Source organism: Juglans microcarpa x Juglans regia, chromosome 3S, assembly GCF_004785595.1.
Source record: "Juglans microcarpa x Juglans regia isolate MS1-56 chromosome 3S, Jm3101_v1.0, whole genome shotgun sequence".
In the NCBI taxonomy this organism is placed as follows: Eukaryota; Viridiplantae; Streptophyta; class Magnoliopsida; order Fagales; family Juglandaceae; genus Juglans; species Juglans microcarpa x Juglans regia.
In genome coordinates this window covers 25,763,399-25,787,409 of record NC_054599.1, presented here as the reverse complement: position 1 = coordinate 25,787,409, position 24,011 = coordinate 25,763,399, and the positions used below count along the sequence as shown (strand labels likewise).

General features: G+C 35.0%; 3 protein-coding genes across 12 annotated transcripts; all 3 read right to left on the bottom strand.

The window, feature by feature from the left end:
• Positions 1–1,131: 1,131 nt before the first annotated feature.
• Positions 1,132–3,278, bottom strand: LOC121257083 (heavy metal-associated isoprenylated plant protein 35-like). The gene is made up of 3 exons (XM_041157960.1): positions 2,662–3,278; positions 2,287–2,362; positions 1,132–1,580 (listed from the first exon to the last, which is right to left on the bottom strand). Exons 1-3 carry the CDS (start codon positions 2,995–2,997, stop codon positions 1,447–1,449), a joined length of 546 nt encoding a protein of 181 aa, XP_041013894.1. The 5' UTR covers positions 2,998–3,278; the 3' UTR covers positions 1,132–1,446.
• A 2,242-nt stretch (positions 3,279–5,520) lies between these two features.
• LOC121257768 (aminotransferase ALD1, chloroplastic-like) lies at positions 5,521–14,016 on the bottom strand. Of its 9 annotated transcripts, XM_041158988.1 has the most exons (11): positions 13,874–13,906; positions 11,003–11,057; positions 10,847–10,872; positions 10,655–10,722; positions 10,199–10,315; positions 8,902–8,964; positions 8,470–8,574; positions 8,242–8,292; positions 7,339–7,659; positions 6,777–6,983; positions 5,521–6,133 (listed from the first exon to the last, which is right to left on the bottom strand). In XM_041158988.1, the coding sequence occupies exons 2-11, from the start codon at positions 11,014–11,016 to the stop codon at positions 5,840–5,842; spliced, it is 1,266 nt and encodes a 421-aa protein (XP_041014922.1). In that variant the 5' UTR covers positions 11,017–11,057; positions 13,874–13,906; the 3' UTR covers positions 5,521–5,839. The 9 variants fall into 9 exon arrangements, with proteins under 9 accessions (XP_041014922.1, XP_041014925.1, XP_041014924.1 ...); XM_041158991.1 differs by lacking the exons at positions 11,003–11,057; positions 13,874–13,906 and adding an exon at positions 13,920–14,016; XM_041158990.1 differs by lacking the exons at positions 11,003–11,057; positions 13,874–13,906 and adding an exon at positions 13,920–14,008 and having other exon boundaries at positions 10,826–10,872.
• A 1,040-nt stretch (positions 14,017–15,056) lies between these two features.
• Positions 15,057–20,225, bottom strand: LOC121257765 (beta-xylosidase/alpha-L-arabinofuranosidase 2-like). 2 transcript variants are annotated; one of them, XM_041158979.1, is made up of 8 exons: positions 20,159–20,225; positions 19,481–19,929; positions 17,842–18,129; positions 17,563–17,732; positions 17,376–17,473; positions 16,888–17,238; positions 16,208–16,618; positions 15,057–15,838 (listed from the first exon to the last, which is right to left on the bottom strand). In XM_041158979.1, the coding sequence occupies exons 2-8, from the start codon at positions 19,910–19,912 to the stop codon at positions 15,267–15,269; spliced, it is 2,322 nt and encodes a 773-aa protein (XP_041014913.1). In that variant the 5' UTR covers positions 19,913–19,929; positions 20,159–20,225; the 3' UTR covers positions 15,057–15,266. The 2 variants fall into 2 exon arrangements, with proteins under 2 accessions (XP_041014913.1, XP_041014914.1); XM_041158980.1 differs by lacking the exon at positions 20,159–20,225 and having other exon boundaries at positions 19,535–20,152.
• Between the last annotated feature and the right edge of the window lie 3,786 nt (positions 20,226–24,011).

The window sequence follows — 24,011 nt, the reverse complement described above, 5'->3', positions numbered from 1 at the left end:
TCATGTTCTATACTACTAGTCTTACATCAATTAATGACTACACTCTTGGAATCAATTAAACATGCAACTCCATCCCTTTCTAACTCTAAATATATTATTTTGATTTATGATGTCATATTTGATACGGGGACATGCTAAAATATATCCGATCATGAATATAAATTTATTTAAAACCGAAATATATATCAACAACTTGGAAAACAAAATTTAAGTCGGCCGCGCGGCTAATAGTTATATTCATATAGAATAGAGTAGATAAGTCATGATCAACCAGCTTTAAAATACAGTGAAAAAAGCGACACGTAAGCATTTCGTGCGCCACCATGATATCCGAGCTTCCTTCTCACGTATTCAGAGCAATAAACAATGCGGGGCCGGAAAAGATAAGATATTAAGATCGGATTAGAGAAAATCAGGAGAATGTCAAACTCTAATCATATATGTCTAGATTCATTGAACCTCAAAGCGTTGAATCTCTCTCGCCGCATAACCAGCCGAAGAGTTGATCATTTAGATAGCATTTTCCATATAATAATTATAATTAATGTTATCAGAAAACGAATTAAGTGCTTATAAATTTACATGACGTGACGTGTATGTTGAAAAAAGAAGGGTACGTACGTACTATCACATATATATATTAACGAAATTTGGAGACAAAATATATACATACAGCTTGCTAGCTATATATAATTAATTCTTCAGTGCGACTCGGTTTCCATTTCTTTAATGATAAATCAAATTTTAATTCTAGTTCTCTTTGCATGTTATGTTTCGACTATATACCCAAAGATATAATTATAAGGACACGTTCGGTTTAAAATATAAATGAAATATTCATAACACAATTTTGTAAAAAAAAAAAAAAAAAAAGAGGAATTAATATTTATGGGATACTATACATATATATATATATATAAAGTATATAGTCCGAGCATACTATATATATATATTTGTTTTCAAATTAAACATGAGCACATGCATGCATGCCCCAGCTTTATTGGTCATGACTTATATCTTTCTGCCAAGTTGGCATGCATGCAGAGTTCCCCATGAACAAATTATCATGTTGTTCTGAAAGTTCGATCGTTGCATACGAAGGAAATAAACATGCATGAAGGTTCCTAAATATTTGTCATAACCGGCACATGATATTGCATAAATCATGTCACGGTGATCAAGACATGAACTAAAACTGAACATATGTCGAATTTCTGCATGCATGCCAACTGGCCTTTTCCAGTACGTACGTACTGTCTGTTCTACCAAGAACATGGTGACCAAATTTAACAGATGGAGACCTAAAAGCAAAAAGCGAAGATGGTGAACGAAAATGATATATAGCGTTTCAGACTTTGAACTGTGCAATTAATTAAACTACTCCTCCGATCGATCCAGCTAGCTAGCCATTTGAGGTAATCGATGGATGGATCGATGATTCAACAGTTAGGTAGTAGCTAGGGAGGGCCAAAACTCCGCCTTCTTCACCTTTGAAATGCTCTCCAGAACTCCGGCCGGTGAAACGTGTCCCATCACCGTCACCCTCTTTGTCTCTAGCTCTATACTGAATGATGTAACTCCTGATATATATATAAATATATAATTTATAAATTAACAATTCAAAATCATGATCATGTGAGGAAGATCAAAAGAGGTTGATCATTTCATCAGCTCATGCCTAGCTACCGTTTGGCTAGATAGTAATTAGCTAATCATGTTAAATCAGTAGTGCTATTTGTCCTAAAAATTTAAATCCATGCAAAGATAATACTTTTGATGACCTAATTTTACATATAGTTGCACACTAGCTCCATGTTATCATGTGTAGGTCAACTCCTCATCTAACAAGTGAAACATTTAATTAAACTAGAGTGAAGATTACAAGACTAGTACATGTTCATGAAACTCAAGTTTTCTGTGTGTTTGAGGATCATATATATATGAGCTTGAAGTTTTGGTTAGAGGCTAGTATGTTCATGAAAATCTGCAGATCATAACGTACGATTAATAAATGTGACGAATCCATGCACCAAAATAATGTTAATCTTATTATACGTTCGATCGGGGGTTTGCATCAATGTACGTAAAGTTGGGGCAATATATATTAATTCTTCCAAATTATTAGGCCAAACGATCGATAAGGTAATGGAGTTTTCGTCAAAGCATACAAATTATAAAAGAAATAAAATAGAAAAGAAAACCATATATATGATAATTTATAAACTAATTACTTAATGCAAATTAAATACTCCCATGACTTGCATGGAAATTACAAATTAAATATACCTTCCATTTTGGACAGATGCCTCTTGAGTTTGCCAGCACAGCCTTGACAATGAATTGATACCCGCATCACAACAACCTGATCATCATGAAAATTAAAACCACACATGATAAATTAATGATCACGTGAACCTGATGGAATTAATGGCATATATAGAAATTTAAATAGATAAACTTTTAACTTTATAAAGCTGGGAACATGCAACTTAAAAATAAAAATAAAAAGTAAAAGAAAAAGAAAGAATTAAAAAACAGAACCCATATATAGAACGAAATGAAAACAATATTTATATATTGGATTAATTTTCCAGTGGCATCAACATATTTATAAATAAATAAATAAAGTAATATTAATTAATTATAATTAATTGATCTAACCTGGAAGACATTATCTGAGGATGGAAGTACTGAAGATGGTTTCATCTGGAGATCATGAGCTGGCCTTTGCTGATCAAGGTCCGTATCTTGATATTCTCTTTTGAGGCGAGGCACAGAAATATCCGATCTCTTATTATAATTAGGGGACTCAACGAACCTAGAGTAGTCGCCATTGTTGAGTAAGTACCGTTTGTTATCAAAAGTACTAAGAATTCTCTGATCAGACTTTCTGGGCACAATCACCGAGCGAGAATCGTCGGTCATGCACAGTACCGCAGTTGCAGCCGGAGACTGGCACATGAAGCCTTTCATCTTCTTGGTTGTCATCATGTTCATTGCACAAGGCCGAGATGATATCAGAAATAATTGAGATCGGTACGTGAATATTGACGAACTTTTTGAGGAGGGTAGGGCTAGCTAGCTAGCTAGCTGCGTGAGCAGGCAAAGAGCTAGGCCGGGAAATAGAATCGTCTGAAGAAGATAGTACTACTGTTAATAGGAAGAAAGAGGATGAGAGAATGGATGACTATAAAATGGAATAAAAACATGCTGTCTTTATGACTTAGCTAACAGTACAGGGCAATGGCTGGCATTTGTAGTTTATCTGTACTGTTTATCCGTATGTTTTGAATGTGTTCACCGGTATCCTGTCATTTGACTTGGGAAACGAGTCGTATGTGGGCCCTTCTTTATATTTTTGTAAAATTTTAAATAGATGAATTTTGTGTAAATTTCTTATAAAAAGATAGATCTTATTAATAAATAATAATAATTTTATAAATTATGTGAAATTTATCTATTTAAAATTTATACAGATTATTTCTCATTTACCCAATCTTCTAAGGCCAAATTACTCATCTCTTTCTCATTTATAAACTTATTTTTACAAGACGTATCACTTCTGATCAATTGGATAATGATACAGTTACAATCTTTTTACAACTATTTTATCAATTTTAATGTTTTTGTTTTTTTGTTTTTTTAATATCTTTAATCATTTAGAAAAAAAAATTAAAAAATATACAATTTCACTACTAATCACTTTCTGTTAACCCTTAAATAAAATAAAAATTTAAAAAAGGTATCATTATTCAACCAGCTTTAACAAAGGCAGGAAGACTGTCATCAAACAGAGTACTACTACTTCTAATTCGTAAGCGCTAGCACTCGTACATGCATGCTCGTATTTTCAGCCCGACTCTGAATCACTCCACTTTTTTCTCTCTGAATTCCGATCCCCTCTCATTGAATCATGGTATTGAATTCACGAGCATTATCTGCGAGAACAGAAGCAGAATCTCTCCGAAAACTGCAAATTTTAGTTATCGCGTCAATAATTTCAAGTTCTTAGCCATCATGCTGCATGGCATATGGCCTCTTTTTCTTTTTTTAATCTTTTTTTACCTAAACAAAGTTATCAACTAGTGTTCTCTGAAACTCTACTGCCATATACGGTCACGCATAGAGAGTCCAATTAATAATTGGTTAAAATGATCAAAAGAAAGAAGTGCATGCTGGACAAAAAAAAAAAAAAGGAATAATAAAGAAAAATTACAGGTTGGATATGTCGAAGACGACACTTCTGGACTCCTCCTGGTGAGACCATATTGCAATGAGCAGTACGTAACTATAATAATATGGCCAGAGGACATTTAGTCTTACCCTTTTAAAATTCCCTTCACGAATTCATACTCCCGGCAAATTAAGCAGAAGGACCACCAACGTATGAAAAGGTGGTCGGGACTAGTCATAAGCTAGGACCACCCTGACAAAACCTACCTTATTAGCTCCAGCATTAACTGAATAAATCTACCATTTCCAATGTACAAGAACAATGCTTATAAGGCTAAAGCCTCCTTCCCTTTACATTAGATCAGTACTGCATGGACATGCATGCAGCATGCAGGAGGGTACTGCATGTGATTTTGGATTTTGATGAAAATTTGTGTAATTCAGGCATCTAATTAATAACCTTAACCAGAAGAGCAAAAAGAACATAGATATAGCTGATCATTTGATATGTAATTATCATGAGCATCTGAACCTGGTTTCATTTAATGAAGATGCATGTATGGTTTGCATGCTTAATTTGTGTCTTTGCCTGCAGGTACGGCGTGAGTTGTCCTCTTCAACCGGGGCTTGCCTCTGACTTGCCATCTCTCTTTAATTTGCCATGACGCAGGTGACTGAAAGAAGACCGATCGATGAAGGACCTCAAATTTTCTTTCTATTTTTTAACCACGGCATGGGATTCTTTGCATAAAATAATGGGCCCGACCATTTTTGGTCTCTTCTTATCTGATGGCCCATATCCGACTCTTTGTCGATGTAGATAGGCTTATTTATGACCTATTTTTTTCGGATTCAAGTTTCCAACTTCGACATGTATTTGTATTACTATCCTTTCCATTTAGGAATGATTTTATTGTATTAAATTGATTTGAGAAATGGTTCGTTTATACAAAAATACAAAGAAATTTACATACTGATATATATTATATGATTTAATATGATCCATTAGACTGCAAAATTACCTTACGCGTTACATTAAATCACGTCTGAGTGTAAACTTTCTTATATAAGATTTATATTTAGGCCTAATACTTCTCTTTAACCACACAATTGAATCATCTTCAATTCTCCTAAATATGAATAAAATGCAATCCAAGCTGCTTAAATTCTCCGTAATTATAAAAAAGTACCTCTCAAAATATTTCAAGGTCTTTTCACTGCTCAACACTTGAGAAGGCAGTGTGGTTTTTTAAACTCGTTCAAATGGTTTGAAAGAAGATAGATATAAGCGGTAGCGGTGTATAAAGAATGAAATTTGCTGATATATAGCGTAATTTCTCATCAAAAAGTAGGAATATAAATTAATCATAGCTTAGATATTACTACTTGCATGAAAGTATATGAGTTATTACACACCAAATAACGTTTGCCAAACCACTTTGCTTTATGTAAGAGTACATGTACGGATGTGCCAGAAAGGAAAATAAAGAGTAATGCTAAGGACAAGTCGTAATAAACAAGTCCCATGCAATCCCCCTATAAAAGTGGACGGAGACTACTTTTTTTACACTTTTTAAAAGTGAAGTCCACTTTTATAAAAGAGCTTGCATAAAATTTGTCTATTTGGAACTTGTACAAATCATTTCTCAAAAATAAAATACTCTCCTTAGGAGAAAAAGTTCCCGAGCCTCCGCGAGGCCTCAAGGATACACCTTCTGTTGCCATAAGCACTGATTCTTAGGAACTCTTCACCTCCTGTTCCGAATCCGGAACCTGGAGCTGTGATTATGTGAGTCTTCTCAAGAATCTCAGAAAATACATCCCAAGATTTTGAGCCAGGAAAACGCACCCACACATAAGGGGCATTTGCACCTCCATATACCTCTAAACCCAGAGAAGTGAAAGTGTCAACCAGAATCCTTGCATTCTCCATGTAGTACTGAACCATGGACTCTGTAGCCTGAAATGGAGATTTCCAAACATCAATTCGGCATGGAAATATTGGGTGACAACAAAATAAAAAGGATTCCTAATAATTAATCAGTATTTGTCATTTTTCTGAAACAAGTTCAACAATTTTGGAACCTAAATGAATCAGTGGCCAATTTCTATAATTCCATTGACGTTATGTACTTCTTTAAAGGGCTTAGCAGTCCCAAAACATTCACTCTTCCTTTGGTTTCTGCAGACGTACCTCTAGGATGTATGGAAACAGATTGAGGGGAGGATAGGATTTTGAGCTGCTTGTTTAGAAACTCAGGCTCTGTTTGCTTTTTATGAAAAAATATTCCAAATAAAGAATGAGTTTAATCACAGAGATATAATATGAAGTAGTCATAGTATAATATTCTTCGAAATAAATCAAGACTAAGGTTACGCCTGGTCATTTAAAAGTCACCAAGACTCTCTCATTGCTTGGTATGATATTGTTGCAGATTTTGTCCCGATAAAGGACAATGAACACAGAAACTCATTGATTCATGCAGTTCTCCTATACATATCTTTAGATATGCATGCATACACAAACACAAAGGTCAATGTTAAAGCTGCATGCAATTTTGAAAATACCATTCCTCGGATTTGCATCCTGCATTGTTCCTTACCTTCAGACCCTCCGAGGATAGACAGGCCAGTCCACCAGCCTGAGCTATATTGGAGGCTCCACTAAAGCAAGTGCACACAATGCGATCAAAGTCATTTCTGACAGGAAATCCATTTGAGAATAAGAGTTCTTCAGGGACCACTGTCCAACCAAGACGGACACCCGTGAACCCAGCCAACTTGGAGAAAGACGAAACTTCAATTGCAACCTATAAAAGGAAAGAGAATAAAACAAATATAAATCGATATGCTGTAGTAGAGAAACATTGAGAAGCTGCTTATTGTTTAAGAAGCAAATTAACAAATTATTACGTTCCCTTTACCCAGAAACTAGATGTTATTATGGTCCAAACTGTAATATTTCGTGTTTTCTTGATACGTGCATATGGCATTTGAATTCATATTGACCTCTCCCCAGTGTTTAACAATGTCTTTTATCACACGCAAAGATGAATGAGCTAAATAATTGGCTATCATAAGTCAGGGGCCTCGTATGTTGATTCTCAATTAGCAGGCTAAATATAACTCTACAATTTTTTTTGTTTGAGGAAAAGAATTATTCACCTCTCTGGCACCAGGAATTTCAAAGATTGACCGAGGACTATCATCCATAATATACGATGCATAGGCAGAATCAAAAATGATAATCGAACCATTATTCCTTGCAAATTCCACAAGTTTCTCTAACTGCTTTCGTGTTGCCGCATGACCAGTAGGATTGTTCGGAGAGCAAAAGAAGATAATGTCTGCTCTTGACGTTGTATCCAAGTCAGGAAAGAAGTTATTTTGAGGAGAACATCTCATGTATTCAATGTTCCTACACTTCAAAGCTTCATCTTTGTAATTTCCAGCCTGACCAATTATGATACTTGAATCTTGATAAACCTGTTGAAAAACATTTTTTATTACGAGTTCTATGGCGAAAAGCCATGATTTCAGCTCTGTACTAAGGAAGCAGGGGTAATGACTTCAAGCATAGTAGTTCTATCAGCTATAGATTCTGTACGAATCAAAGCATAAATAATTTGCAAGAAGATATAAGTTACTAGAATAATCTGAGAAAGTGCCTAGTTCAAAAAATATCTTTTTTTTCCTGAGTTCAAAAAAGATATGAGTCGCAAGGAGAGTGCATGAAGAAAACAAATCATTTAATTATTACAAAAAACACCAGGTGATGAATTGCAGTATGCCTTAGGACAAAGTAATACTCTATATCGCCTGTGTTGTCAACCTAAATTCTCAAGACCATTATGGGGTTTGATTTTAGCAGATGACCACTTCATGATGCTGGTAATGTTGGCCATGCTATGATTTTGTAAGTAGAAACAGAAGACATGGAGTTCTGAAGGGAGTTAGAACATCTGTTATTTAATATCTTAGAAGATTGGGGTCAATTATTAGTAGCATGTGCAGTGCATAGAGTCCAGAAAATTTATAAAAGGATATAGAGAAGCTTGATATTGTTACCGGATAAGAGGGGTCCTGTACAGCTATTGTCACATTTGCACCGAGAACCAGCTGCCAATATAGAAAGAGAACATGATTGAGTACTTGTACGGTAAAACAAGCATAATAGGATAAACAGATGATGTCGAGATTGTAGCATTCTAAAACATTTCTTGTGTAAAATAAAAAAAATCATACGAACAAAGAAGGAAGGAAGGAGATACCCATCAATGCTCAATGTTTAAATACCTGCAGACGAGTAATATCACACTGTGAGCCATCCGTCACAAAAATTTCTGTATCTTTTACGGATACATCTTTGTAGAATGATTCAGCAATAGCCTTCCTCAATGCCTGCCACATTGACATAGTCACATAGACATAGAACTTTCAGTCTAACATCCATTAACATGGAATTTTAACAGTACTGTAATTGTATATTCATTTGTAATCTTTTCTTTTCAGAACAGTAAATCTTCCCTTGTCAGTGGAGGCCTAGCTAATAGTTTATTTGTCCAGTACTGGACACAAATGTTTGTTAAACAGGCTTCAATTATAGCATCATATAGGACTAAAGTACAATGGTTATTAATATGTATAGCTAATTATTAAAAAATTAGCAAATGAAAAAATAATAAAGCAATAACATATTCAGATAAACTGAAACAAGCATCAAAATACCTCGTAGCCTTGCTCAGGTCCATACCCTCTGTAACCTTCAGGCGTTGAAAGGGCTAGTGCATACTGTAAAACATCATGATAGCGGATGTTTAGTTTTAAACAAATTTCTTCAAAGACTCCCTGTGGCATTAATGGGGGTCAAGAAAAGCACAGAGAGCGAGAGCAAATGAAATCTTCACTGCATCAATAACTTTCTGCTTCTGAATGATCTCGATACAAGAAAGAGAGTACTTAATTAATATTCCCAAAGGATTTAGTATTTTACATTCTAATGTGTAATGCACATACATACAAACACTTGTCCCAGAACAGATATGTATGTGTATATCTGTTTATGAATGGACTTCTTCTGAAACATAAAACATTCCTCGTCTTTGCTAGTTTGAGTTTGCTTATTGGTGTACGTTTGGCAATAAGAATAAAATTTAATTATCAAATTGAGAAAGATGGTATCAGCACTTCCGATGAAGGCACGTATCGATAACTTTAGGGAATCAACATGCTATTTGAGATGGGTAATATGTGGACAACCAGCCCATCATATGTGAAGAAAATAAGGTTCTAGAGAGTGATCTTATTATTACCGACCGATTTTTCCCCTCATATTGAAGGAGCTTACCAGTCACAAAATTTGAACCTATATATAAGTATATGGTGCTCGAAGATATGTGCTTGGTGATATAGAAGCTAAAACAGTCATCAATTCAGTCTGATAATCAGAGTCTATAATTTCCTGACTGTCTTTGTTCTTTAAATTACTGACAACAAAAGGTGTCTCTGCAAAAATAAAATTCACAGAAATTGTTCTCCTAAATTAGGGGATGGTTGCTGTGTTTCCCCACACAAAATTTTCCACTTTCCAGATGATATCATAAATTCATATAATGATCTTATAAATTCACAACAGCAGCCAAGTACAGCTGTGCATATATTTGCAACATTTTGCCCACATTTGCACACTTTATATGCTAGTTTCATGCAAAATTATGCCAATATGTAATGTTAGGAAAACCCATTTCCACATCTTATATCCATGTTCATGTCGGGCGGTCACATTATATGAATTATAGAAAACGTGATTAGGCGAAAAACATTCAAGATGCATCAAATAAATCATCCATCTGAAGGGGAATTTTTTTTTCCCTATTGGTTTCTCTGTAATTTGATTAGATCCCTGTGCAAACATAAACCTGTCCAACTTAGACAGATATGTTCAGGTTGGCAAGTAATTCTCTCCAGCTTTTATAGACTGTAGAAGCATGACATAAGCAAACAAATAAAGATTGATTTAAATTACTTCTGCCATGCTTGATGCTATGATGTCTGGTAGAGGCTCTGTGGTATCACCAACTCCGAGGCTGATCAATTTTGAATTTGGGAACTTCTCAATGTGTTGAAGCTTGCACCTGGAAATCTGAATCATATGTAGCTAAAGTCATGAGCAACTATGAATACCTAATGCTGAGACACTGGGAATACAAAAAAAAATGGTTATCGTCAAAAGCCACCAAAACGAAGTGGCATGCAGATGGATCCATAAGACACTACTACACCAGAGGTGGCAAGAGAATCTTGTACTTGGAAAGTCAATTTGATCAAAAGGAAATTGACAGGGCTCAAATCAATGATTCAAGTAGGAAGCCATATGACCCAATACCATTATAAAAACCCAGAAACAAGATAAATCCTCAGTTGAAAGAAAGAAAGGAAATTTAAAATAGCTAAATATCAATTAAACAAGAATCCAAGGCACCTCAGAGAACAAATATCCATTTTGCAAATTTTCCATGTTCACGTTTCGGGGTACCTTTGTCCGGTAACCTGTGATAACACAACTTATGAGTATTGATGAGAACTTGACGTTAAAAATCAGAATGAAAGTAAGAATCTAAAATGAAAAAAATGGACAAAAGGTGGCTTTAACCAGTACAACATGTGTTCATACCAACTCCATCCCTTTTGGCCTTCAGGCTGTAACAATCAGGAAACAATAACAGAATACATTAAGAGCATATCAGCTTGAATTTGTTGTGCATGAAAGTAGACGGTAGACCATGACATAACACCAACTCTGGTTCCTATTTTTATATCGTGGAAGTACCTGGCCTGGACCATCCTAGGCTGCAATACAATTGCAAAGGACAAAGAACTGCAAGCTGAAAAGTTATACATTTTGTGTTTAACTATTTCTGCTTCAGACAAACCCTTTTGAGATTCTTGTTTCAAATGTAGATGAGTAACTGCAAGTATGCTAGAGATCCACATAGTGATATATATAGTCACGTAACACTTCCTATCAACATCTAAAAGGGGTCAATAATAAATGATATTCAGTGCCAGTCTGCCAGAGCAGGATTCCTGCAATAGTCAGCCCTCAGAAGCTAGCACATGTGAAATCAATTGGTTCACACCAAATGGCTATACACAAAGCTCCAATTGTGGTAGTCGTTGTTCGACTGATTTCGGTGTATTATTAATTTAAGTAAATAAGAAAATTGATCCTGTTTTCCACACCTCCCCCTAATTTCCTTTTGTTTTTACCCTCTTTTCTCCATTTTGACCCTGTTGATATCTATAGTGCATCAGAAATTGGGTGAGGTTATTTCCTTGGTAGTGCCTTCGAATTCCTTCATGTGATTTTCAGCATTGCTCTCAATAAATCATGATCCAGTCATTAACGTGCATGCATATGAATGTAGTCCAGTAGACAGAATCATGTCCTGTGTATTAAAATATAAATATCTAACAGCTAGATACCACTAAGCTATCAGTCCCGGGCACACATTTTAGTCATACAGATGATATGCAGAACAACCCACATGCTATCTTTCAAGGTTTTCCTGCATGGGAACTAAAGGAAACAAGTGTTCTATATCCATTGTGAATGAACTCCATTTATTTCCAAATTGAAAAGTTAAGTAGCTTTCTTTAGGTGAGATCCATTGTTACAAAAATAAAAACCATTAAGGAAGATCCAGAATGATCGGCTGACTATATGTATACTGACTTCCACAATTATTAAAGACCACAAGATGTCAATCTCCTGTCAAACCGTCACCAAATCCCCAATAATTTTTCTCCCCAGGTCTGTCCAGTGTCTTGATGAATTTGCATGACAGCTTCTTACATCCTTCGATTCTGTTGTAGCCATACTCATGCTATTCAAACCTAGGTATTACTTTGCACAAACACATGCATTGATGCACAATCCAAGAAGCTTCAAATTACATTATGTCCATGTCAGTGCCTGCGTCATCCAAGCATTGACCCAAAAGAAGCACATCGCAATGTCAATGTCACAGTTTAAGTCTACCCTTCCATGTTTACAACAGTGAAACCAAAAATATAAGGTTGACTTCCAAGCTTTCTTTAGGTGATATTTGTTGTCACAATAACAAAAACATGAAGGAAGATCAAGTAGTTCCACTATTATTAAAGACCACAAGATGTCGATATTCCATCAAAAGTTCATAGGAACCCACATTTGCTCACCTAATTCCCAATATTTTTTCTCCCAATGTCTACCCAGTATCTTGATGAATTTACATGAAAACTTATTACATCCTTCGATTGTATTTCATGTAGCCATATTCGTGTTATTCAAACCCAGGTATTACTCGCATAAACACATGCACAACCCAAGAAGTTTTGAATTACATAATGTTCATGCCGTGACTGTATCATCCAAAAGCATTGACCCAAAAGAATCACGTCTCAATTCATGTCTTCAGCGTGCAAGTCTATCCTTCTATATTTTATGATGGTTAAACAAACAAAAAAAGGTTGACCGCCATAAAATAGTTCTTTCCTTGGTATGAAAGGATTGAAGAGAATGACCATAAGGAATCTTTTCAGTAGCCAAAGCCGCGGTGACCACCTAACTTCCACAAAGTTTATAGCTTAATATTGAGCTCAAGCCTTAGCCATTTAAAATATTTTATTATTACTTGAAGGAAACCGGATGCTTCAAGACAATATGGGTTGTTGACTCTTTATTATAAGGCTTGAAACGAGACAAAATTGTACCAAGACAACTTCATAAATTTGTTGTCAGTTACCTTGTTCGGATTCCCTATGGTCTTTGACTCATTCTTACAAGATTTAGGCCTTGTTTGATAACACAATTATTTTCAGATATTTCATTTTTAAACATTGCGTAAAAACAAAAGAATTTTCAATTCAAATTTTTGACTTTTTTATCTAATCATTACCTAATTATTATAAATTTTCCAAACTCATAAACAAAATACAAAAAACGATACAACTTTTTCAAATTTTAAAATAAAAATAATATTAAAAAATTATAACTTTATAATATTTCTACTCAATTTTTTCTCTTTTCTTTCTCAAAACCCAATAAACATATTAGCTCAAATCATTTTACTACTGTTCACAAACTATCTCACTACTATTTACAGATATTCTAAGTGTCCAAACAAGTCACATGACTAATAGGTCTTGTGTTTGAGTGTGTTTGAGTTTCAGACAATTCAATTGGTAAAGAGATAATTATACAAAGTAGAACCTACACCATTTATGAAATATGATGCACAAAAATATCAATAAACGTCATAGAAATTATCATTTAATATGTATTTCCCACTTAAAACCTCGAATAAGAACTTCTTAAGGTAATCTAAGTAGTGATTTAACAATTGGATCGTTTGATTCTTCATTATTATTCTTCATTATTAAGCATTAATTTAATCGTGCAAATCTTAACTACCCTCTATCCTTATCCTTATAGTTGAATAAACATTCAGAGAACCAGAAATACGTAAAAGACGACGACTAAAGACCTCAAATGTGAACAGGAGAAGTGCCATATTCAGTCTTGAATGAGATCGATCCTTTGCCTATTTTGTATATGTTAATAGAAAAGTAATTGACCTTGACTCAATCACCATTAAAAATAATAATAATAATAAAGTAAAAAACTAAAAACAAGATCAAACGTAAGAAGGAGACAAACCAGAGCATCAGTTCTGCTTCTGTTCTTCATCTTTCGGCTTTCTTACCTTCAAATGCCCTTCGTTTTGTCGTTTTGTTATTGGGACGGGCTGCTTTTGACGCACGAAACTTCTACAAAACGACATCTGGCAAACATTTTACCCGCATTTTTTAGATTTTCAGAATTGTCTAAAGATTTATTTTCGAAAAAAAAAGTCATTTATCTAAGTAAAAAAAAATATAAAAATATGATATAAAATAGAGCGGTGCTACAAAACGCCCGAGTAATACTGCTTTACCGTTAGTTATAAAATTAATTTTTTTTTATTCATATTTTTTTAATATATTTAAATATTTTTAAAAAATAAAAAAAATACATTAATATATTTAAAATCACTTTCTTCATCATTTGGTATTAAAAAAAAAAAAATACCCAAACAGTCAAACCGAGCAGTATGATTTGGGCGGTATAGTAGAGTTTTCCTATAAAATAATCTAGTCAAACATCTTTTCAAGTTATTTATTCTAGCAAACAAATTTTGGGTAAGTGAAATGAGATAAGATAGTTTTTGATGAATATTAATTTTTAATATTATTATTATTTAAAAATTTAAAAAAATTAAATTATTTATTATATTTTATATAAAAATTTAAAAAAATTATAATGATAAAAAATAAGTTGAGACTCTTTCTATATGTGTCAAGAACAGTAAGAGTACGTTGACACGCTATGCTGTTTCACTCACGTCTGAAAGCTCAGATTGCTCCCAGTCTCAGTCCCCACACGGCAGGAGAAATATAAACTTTCTTCGCCAACTTTCGGATATTAATTTTGCCATAAATGAGCAAAAATTTTAAGCCTTTCGCTTGAAATGTTGCCATGAACACAATCATACACTTTTGCATGGGTGTGAAACAATTGGTGCATGCATCAGTGTCTGGGCAAGGAAGTATATATTACAATGTATAAAGAAAATAAGCAAACTTGGATCTCAAGAATCGAATCCAGCTTGTACGAAAGGGTTTACTTTAGAGATGTAATCTAAATAATCTTTAGAATTGGTGGAAGAGGTGGGAAGTCAATACCATGAGGATGTAATCATCTAAACTGTCGGATGAAACTTTCAAAACTAGGTGGCTATGAGACGAATCATATCCTGTCGTTAATCATATATTCGCACAGGTAGAAAGAATGGAGATGTTCATTTGGCTTTCAAATTTGTTATTATTGACACTTTGACTATCTGGAATTATTGAGAGAATTGTTGCCACTCTCTCAACTTATTATGGCTTTTTTTTTCCCATTTTGAGATGCCTTTATCAGAGCTCAAATTCAACTTCCTTCTGGGAAAGCCTCCAGCATCTCTCCCTCACCAACCAAATAAAATAAATTGCAGAGTAGTTGGTGATTTAATTCAAATCCTCAGACTCAATGAGCTTTTCAAACTCCCAACATGAAGCACGTGTTGTCCCAGGGCAATTTTCCTGTTTCCACTCTCGTCAACCACACTCAAGTCCTTGCAAACATCCACCTTGAGCCTGACTTGTGTTTCTGTTTGCGCTTTCAAGAACACCTTCTCGAAACCCACCAAGTGCTTCTGAGGTGAGTTGTGAATTGATGGAGGAGTTGAGAACAAGAAAACGGTATGGCTTCCACTCATCCTTCCCATGTTTTTAACTCTTAGCTGAATGTCAAAACCCAGGTTTTGACAATGCTGTTCGCCAACATCTAATGACTTGCATCTTGATGAGTGGCAAATGTGACCCTCTTCTAAGGGTATGAAAACTAGCTTAGGTACTTGAATTAGGTGGTAGTTGAAACTGGAATAGCTTAGTCCATCTCCAAATGAATAAACGGTTTCCCCAGTGTAGAACCTGTACGTCCGCCCAGGGTGACCATTGGAAAGATCGGGTCTCATCATCATGTTTGTCATGGGGACCTTGCCGACGAATGATTGCGGATACCATGTCATGGGTAATCTTCCACCTGAAACAAGAGTGATCAATGCAGACTCCAAGTTTCTATCTAATCAGCATGAAACAAAAGAAGTTATACAAAGATAATTCCTAAAACTTGTGATTTCAGAATATATAGTTTTGTGATGAGGATCTTGCAAATTGAAATGTTAGAGAACATGTTTTGAATTGATTTAAAACTCAAGAGCATAATTGACTTGAGAGCTAGAACTAGCCACTGCATGTTTTGAATGCTATAATCTTAGATTAATTGGAATATCAAAATCTTCAATTCTACCCCATAACTTGGAACCTAGAATAAAATTATGAGAATGATGTCAGCAAACAGGAGAGATGGCATAAACTCTTTTTTTTTTTTTTGAGACAGCAATACACTTACTTGGATTAAAATATCCAAAAATCACATCAGCTATGGCAGCTCCTCCAGCTTCTCCAGGGTAACCAACCCATAGGATGCTCGTAATTCTGTCATCACTTTTTGCAAATGAGATATCCATGCATCCCCCAGACATTATAACAAGAATAACGGGTCCCTTGGATACCTTTGCAACTTCCGTTACTAAAAGTTGCTGCTGTCCTGGAAGACGGAGATCGATTCTGTCCCGACTCTCTGCCTCGATTGATTTGTCTGCACCCATTATAAGTATAGTGGCATCTGCTGAGGCTGCTATATTCTTAGCATCCTCAAGCTGTGCAGTGCTGCAGACCACATTGGAGCAACCAGGCTCATAAGTTGTCGCGACTGAGGCCGTCAGGCCTTGCAAAGGAGTTGTATATTTGCACGGGGTGCCTGTGAAATTCCCAGAAACATTAGAAAAAGTGATTCCAGAATCATTTCGGATCACTGTATCTCAAACTTGCATGCCCATCTTGCAAGGTAATCTGTTTAGTGCTTAAGCAGCATGCGAACTCAGGGAAGTTACCCTTGCGAATCATTCAATGTTATGAATAACACGATTTGATAAACTATGTTCGAAATTCAAAAAAAACTCGAATGCTGTACGATGGCTGCTGGATTAAGGGGGCAGACCAGACACAGAAGTAATGAAATTCGCATACCCTCATAGTTTCCAATCATGGCTTTTGTGACATTGGCATTGGGACCAATTACTGCCAAGGATTTGAAGGCAGTGGGAGACAGAGGAAGAGATCCCGGACTGTTCTTAAGCAGCACTATACCTTGCCTAGCCGCCTCACGGGCCAGTTCCCGGTGCTCTGGGGTGCACACGTCTTTTGGACCTAGTTTGCCATAAAGTTGCTTTCTTGGGTCACCATCAAAGAAGCCAAGTCGCATTAGGGTCGCAAAATTGTTAGATATGGCCTTGTCAATGGCCGCTTCATCGAGAAATCCTCCTTTCACTGCACCTGCTGTGTACTTGCTCAGAAAAGATCCACAGTTAAGATCCAATCCTGCTCAAATAAAATAAACAGCATATCATTTAGTAACTATCAAACGCAATAAATAAAGGATCTCAATCTCTCCAACTGGACAGGGAACCAGTAATATGATCTTGTCGTGACAAATCTGGGGATGGAAATGAAGTTACCTGCCAATATAGCTTTGGCTGCAGCCTCCTCAGGTGTCTTGGTGTAGCGTTGGGAATTGTAGAGTACTTCTATGGAATCACAATCTGAAACAATGTATCTGCAGCAACCCAATAGTCATTTGCAAATTAAAAGAAAAGAAAAAAAAAAAAAGAGAGAGTAAATGACTTGGGAGAGAATCATATATACCCATTTAATTTCCATTCGCCTCGGATGACCCCTGAAAGGAGGTCAGGGTCTGCACAGGTTGGCTTACCATTAACCTGGTTGTACGAACACATGACACTGGCAGCATTGCCATCAACAACACAACTCTTGAATGGTGGTTGAAATGTATCACCCAGATCTTGCCTTGATACCTAACTCGTCGTCAAGAGCAAAACAAGCAAAAGAAAATGGGAATCATGATCCAAAAATTAGAATAAAAAAACAACTCTCAGTAGGAAAAAATGAACTGATATAAATTACCATAGCATTGAAATGGAACCGGTCGATCCCTTTCCAATTATCCACATCATAGGCTGTATAATGTTTACAACATGCAGCAACCTTAAGTCCATTTGGGTCCCCATCATCATTTTGTTGAAGCCCTCTTACATAACCTGATCCATATTTACTCGAGAGCAATGGATCTTCTCCAGGAGTCTCCTGGCCTCTTCCCCATCTGGGGTCTCTAAATATGTTAATGTTTGGTGACCAAAATGTCAAGCCTGCTAGTCCTACATTGTACATTGCTCTTGCTTCGGTTGAAACCACCTGCACATCTTAAGAAAATGTTAAGCAATTCATGTGCCAAGGCAATCCCATGATTCTGGATGAGTGAGCAGCAGCATGCAACAATGTCAACTGAAACAAGAAGGTGCACCAGCGGTCCAGCACCACCAGCAAAGATGGTGCCGTGCCGGGAAGGACATTGACATCACAATATTTTTGCCGAACATGTCACGGAAATTCCAATTCAAAGGAAAACTTTGCTCTCATTTTATTGGATGCCTTTTATTATTATTATTTGATAGATTAGTTTTGAAAGGAGTATTTCATTCTTCAGCATGTTTTCCTTTATTAACGGCGGGTGTGAGGTTAGAGTTTTTTGCTACAAATGAGGAACAACACTCACTGTAACTAGAACCTCGATTTCACTCCCCACTTTTCTCCACAATGGAAAGATGTACAATTGAGCCAAAGTTTATCTGTTAATGGAAAAAAAAAAATTCAATATTATTGTTTGAGGGTAATTCTCATCGGCAGCAGTTTAATAGGAGGGTTTATTATTTAGGAGGCTGCCATTTAAATGGCATTATTTAGGAGATATTTATCTCTTAAGAATGGTTAATGTTATTATCTGGGACCCTTTATTTTTTGGTTATACAGTAGCTTTGCCTCGTTTGTTTTTACAATTCATTTTAATTTATATCATCTCATCATGTCATTACATATTTTTCAAATTTTCATGCAAAATAAAATAAACAATTCAACTTTTTCAAATCTCAAAATAAAAATAATATTAAAAAAATATATTATAACAATATTTTATTTAATTTTTTAACTTTAATCTCAACTCATCTATTCTCATCTCATCTACGAAAACAAACTATACATCGACGGTCTTACCATCTACGAATAGGATCTTTATTCCTGATTTTGCCGACATATAATTAATTCCATTAGTATCTCTTCTCTTTGCCCAGAGAAAAGAAAAAAAGAAAAAGCAATATCTTTATTTTTCATGTTGAAACGAAAAATCAGGAAAGAAAAAAAAAAAAAGTAAACCCTATTAACTATACACCATCTACTTTTAACCCTATTAAAACAAAATTCAAATTGAAGTTAGGAGGATCAAACCTAAATTATGATAAGCAATATCAAAGATGATAATGGCACGGTATCAAAGACGAGAAACTAATCAAGCAACCGATACGTTTTGTGATTTATATTATCCAATTTAAAACAACCCAGAAAATCACAAATTAGTTTCATCAAACCACCCTGTTAAAAAACTCAGTGTCAAACTCAAGAAGATGCTATTCTGCAATTGGTTTAGACCTAAATAGATTAACCATTCAAAAAACAAAACTTTAAACATTTAGGTCCTTCAAAACTCTCTTACCCTTCCTATGGCTTCAAACAGAGAGGCATTGAATGAAGCAGCAGTGAGAATAACCTGAGGAAAGCTGGTAGCTCCAGGCACCACTTTCGAGAACCGAGTTCCCGGACCGACGTAAGAGACTCCATGAAGAGCCTCTGACCACCACTCGTACTTGGGTATCCCAAGCCTACTCACATTACCTGCACTGTTCACCAAGAACCTAATCTTCTCCTGCAATGTTAGCCTCTTCACCAAGTCCGCCACTCTCATATCAATCCCCAACGACGTGTCACAGAACGCAAGATTCTCCAACGCCGGATTGCTTCCAAAATCACATGCAAAAACGGGTAATGATTGGCCGGACACCCGACCGGAGCTCAACAAAAGAAAAACTAAGATAGAAAAGCAGAGCAAAACAGAGCACCGAAGTGCTCTGTTTTGAGCAGTTCCCATAACAATGGCGCGCCTGCCTATACACGACGATCGATAAAGATTTGTGAGCTTAAAAAAAAAAAAAAAAAGAAAGAGGAAAGGTTATGGGTCGTTATATTTGTACAGAATACAAAGAGTGCTTGCTATCTGCTCTTTAAGAAGACACGAAGATGATGTTTTTCTGGTAGTTGGTGATGGATGATTGGAAAGAAAGATAAATTCTCCCTGAATCTGGACTTTTTTATAGAAATAGAAAGGAGTGCTTACCATCTACGACTTGCAGTCTTGCACAGGCTAGACACGAGTACTTAAACGGTTTCACTCTTCCCTGTTGGGAGTCCTTCATTTCATATATAATACTGATAATATTTTTTAAAGTCCATGCACTATATTTAAATCTCATTTTAATTTTGCAATTTATTTCTTTTTTTCAAAATAAATAAATAATTTTAATGCATAATATTACATCAAGACGATATAATAAAAATTAGTTGAAAAATAGAGCATAGAAAGAATTAAAGCTCTAACCTGCCCATTTGATCAACCCATTTGACAAATTGCAATTAACTAACCTGCCTAAAGGTTAATGACTTTAGGGCCTTAGGCCGTCATTTTCATGGCCTCCGTCGATCCTACTCTACCCGCCACCCGATTTGTCTTACCTACTGAAAAAAATGGATATTTTCTACTTATAATATTAAAAATTTATTATCCAAAAATAACGTGTATGGACTTTGATACAGTGCATGCTTATAATTGCAGTTAGAAATATAAATTATAATTTATAATTTAAATAATAAGTTATATTGTTAAAAATTTATTTATTATTTAGTAACCATATGTTTAAAATATTTTTAAACATATTACGTTTATTTAAAAATAAATGAAAAAAGTATTTTTTAAAGTATAAAATTCTAATTAATTACGTTCCGTATTATCTGAAAAAGCATGTTTGAGGAAATTGATTATTTTCTTCGAGCGTACTTTTTAAGTTATATGAGATTAAAAATACTTTAATATATAATACATAAAAAACCTAATTTTTCTATTAGAAAGCTTTTAATGATATTTAATTACTTTTTAAAACTCTCATCACAATCTCAAACATGCCCATAGTCAATTTATTTTTAAGATTTTTGAAAATATTTAAATAAAAAAATTATAAAAATATATGATAACCTCGTTTCACCCATGCATGGTGAAGTTGATCAGTAACGTGAATGCAGCTAGTATGGTGAGGTTGATGATCAACGCATGCAACTTCCAAACTGCTGTTGCGTTATTTTCAAAAAAAAAAAAAAACTGCTGTTGTGTTGTTGCAGGCATTGCGCGCTAGCTGGTACCGGCCACGGGAACCCTTTGCAGCTCTAAAATGTACCAAAATCCTATAGATTCCCCTTCGACCTTTTTAGGTTTTCCTGTTTCTAGGTATCTCCGTACATCTTCAATCCTTATCCTAGCTATTAAATATTTACTGCTACCTACCGTATGTTGGTATGTGTTTGCGCTGCCTGGCATTATGGTCCTGGCCTCTACGTTTTTTTCTAGGAAACGCGTGTTAGAGATCATCTCAAACTGCCTAAAGTCAATAAACTCCACCTGCTAAAAAAACAGGTAAATGGCGGTAGATGGCCGTTAGTCCAGCAGCAGCAGCAGCAGCAGCAGCAATTAATAGTAGTAATGACCAGATTAAAAAGATAATAACCATGGATACGACGAGTTTGGTTAACGTTGATCATGCGCGCGCATGGAAACTGGAAGGCAATCAGGACATAATTTCGTGGCGCAAATTAAAGGCAAATCCAAAGCATGGTGATTGAAAATCCAAAGCAGCCGCCATATGAACGTATAGTTCAGCTGTCTTCACCATTGCCATGCACAATTCATTTTGAAATTTAAGCTTTAATGGTTTATAGAAGCCTTTTTCGTTTTGCATTTGTTTTCTGTACCTTTTTTTTTTTTTTTTTTGCTGCGATTGCATAAAAATCTTTGAAAAAAAAAATTTGCCGACTTTGATGATAATAAGGTGTGCGTGTTCACATCTGAGCTTTTGACTGATTATTAGGGAAGGGATTTTTGTAGAACCAATTAACGGTGGTTGTTGTAGTTTTGAATTAAGTAAATAGTCGGTGTTGATCTTTTTCACGTAGAGAGTTCATCTTCGAATTGAGTACTTCTTGAATCTTGACCGAAATGAGGTAATAATTATGAGGCTGATTATGCATTTTTACTATCTTTGAAGTTAATAATAGAATTTTATGCAGCCTGCTCAGGGTTATGTCTAGATGTCAAAGATCGAATTAATTCAACTCAAATCAATCGTGATACGATCTATTATTTTTTTAATTTTTTATAAAATTTAAATTTATTTCAATTTATTCTATACATTTAAATACATATCTTAATTTATTTATATTCAACATATTTTAATAAGATTCATAAAATATTACTATTTACGTATTAATTTAAATTACCTGAAATCAACTTAATATACTCCGCCTGCTACGTGATCCTTTTAACTAGAAGATGGACATTTTAATTAATTAAAATAGTGGCGGTGCAAAATGTTGTGTCTATTATTTATTTATTTTTAAAATATATTCACGTCGGACAATTTAAGACATCTTTTTATATATCCTCTCAATTTAAGAACGAAAAAGTACTGAAAAAGTACTTAAACACACTGCATTTTTATTATAAAAATCTTATAGATTAAATTAATCATTTTTCATAGATAAATCATGCAATCGTGACTTTAGTTGAGGGACGTTTCATATAATTGGTTCTATATATATCACCGGTGTAATAAATTGTATAATTTTATTTCTTGAATATTGTAACTTTTTATTTGTAACATCTAAAACTGTATTCTTTTTCTTTTCTTTTTTTTTTTTTCTCGGCAAGTTAGCTATTTCATTATAAAAACTAGAAAAGGAAATATATAGTTTGAGTCTTAAAATATTACAAACCAGGAAGATCTTTTTCACTATGAAATTTCAGCAGTGTTGGTAGAATGGTGGAGAGGGGCAAGTTTCCATAATGATGATTGCAAGCAGCCCATTGTGCAATTTCATGCTCACATCGATTTTGTGATCGATCAATTTTACTTACAACCCAGTCTTCAAAGGATTAAAGTAGATATCTTAAGTCCGATGAAATACCTTGAATTTCCCAATCAAATCTGGAATTATGGTCTGAAATGGAATCAATCACTTGTTAGGAGTCTCCTTCAATTTGTAATTTTTTCAGATTTCTGTGATGTGCCTCTTAGATGCCTTCAAACATTGTTGTTGCTTCACCCACAATAGGATTGATGTTGTTAATGAAACTTGTGGTAACGAAGATGGGGTTGCCATCACTTGATCTGCAAATGGATGTTGTGGTGCATCCTTTTACTCTAATTGCCACATCAAATTCAAGCAGGTTAAAGCCTTCTCTAATAATGTGTGCTTTGACTATAGGATGAACATATTTCTGAGCCCAAGCTAAGATGTGGTCTTAGAAAAGAGAGGTTACAGATAAGATAAGCTGAGTTGGTGACGGTTTGAAAGCTGTGTGGATGACTTTGTTTCTGAGGAACCAAATGCAGTCCATAGCTAAAGATGCAAAGAGTCAGAAATTTTGGGACTCTTCTTCAGGAATTAAAAGAGAGCTTGAGGGATTGAGGATGTTATTTATCCAGATTGCGATGGGAAACTCATTAAATTTTGAGATGTCAATGGGCCAACTTGATTGCCTCCATAGAATTCTGGCAAAAGAGTAGTTGAAGAATAGATGGTGGAGGGTTTCCTCTTGTGATTCACAAAGGGGACAGAGTATTTGATCAGCATTAAGATTGATGGCTATTTTGAGAAGTGATTTTGTGAGAAGAATGTTATGAGCAACTTTCCAGATTAGAAGTTTGAGGCGGTCTTGAATTTTGAGCTTCCACAGCTTTTTCCAAAAAATGTCTGAAACAATTGTTTCGGAGTTATTAACCAAAGCTGCATAAGAAGACTTCACAGAGTAATTTCCTGAATAGTGATGAGTCCATTTTATTTTATCTTGCACTTGGGAAAAGTTATGCCTTAATAGAGGGATTTTGAGAATTTATTGGATTGAATGTGGCGAGACAATGGTG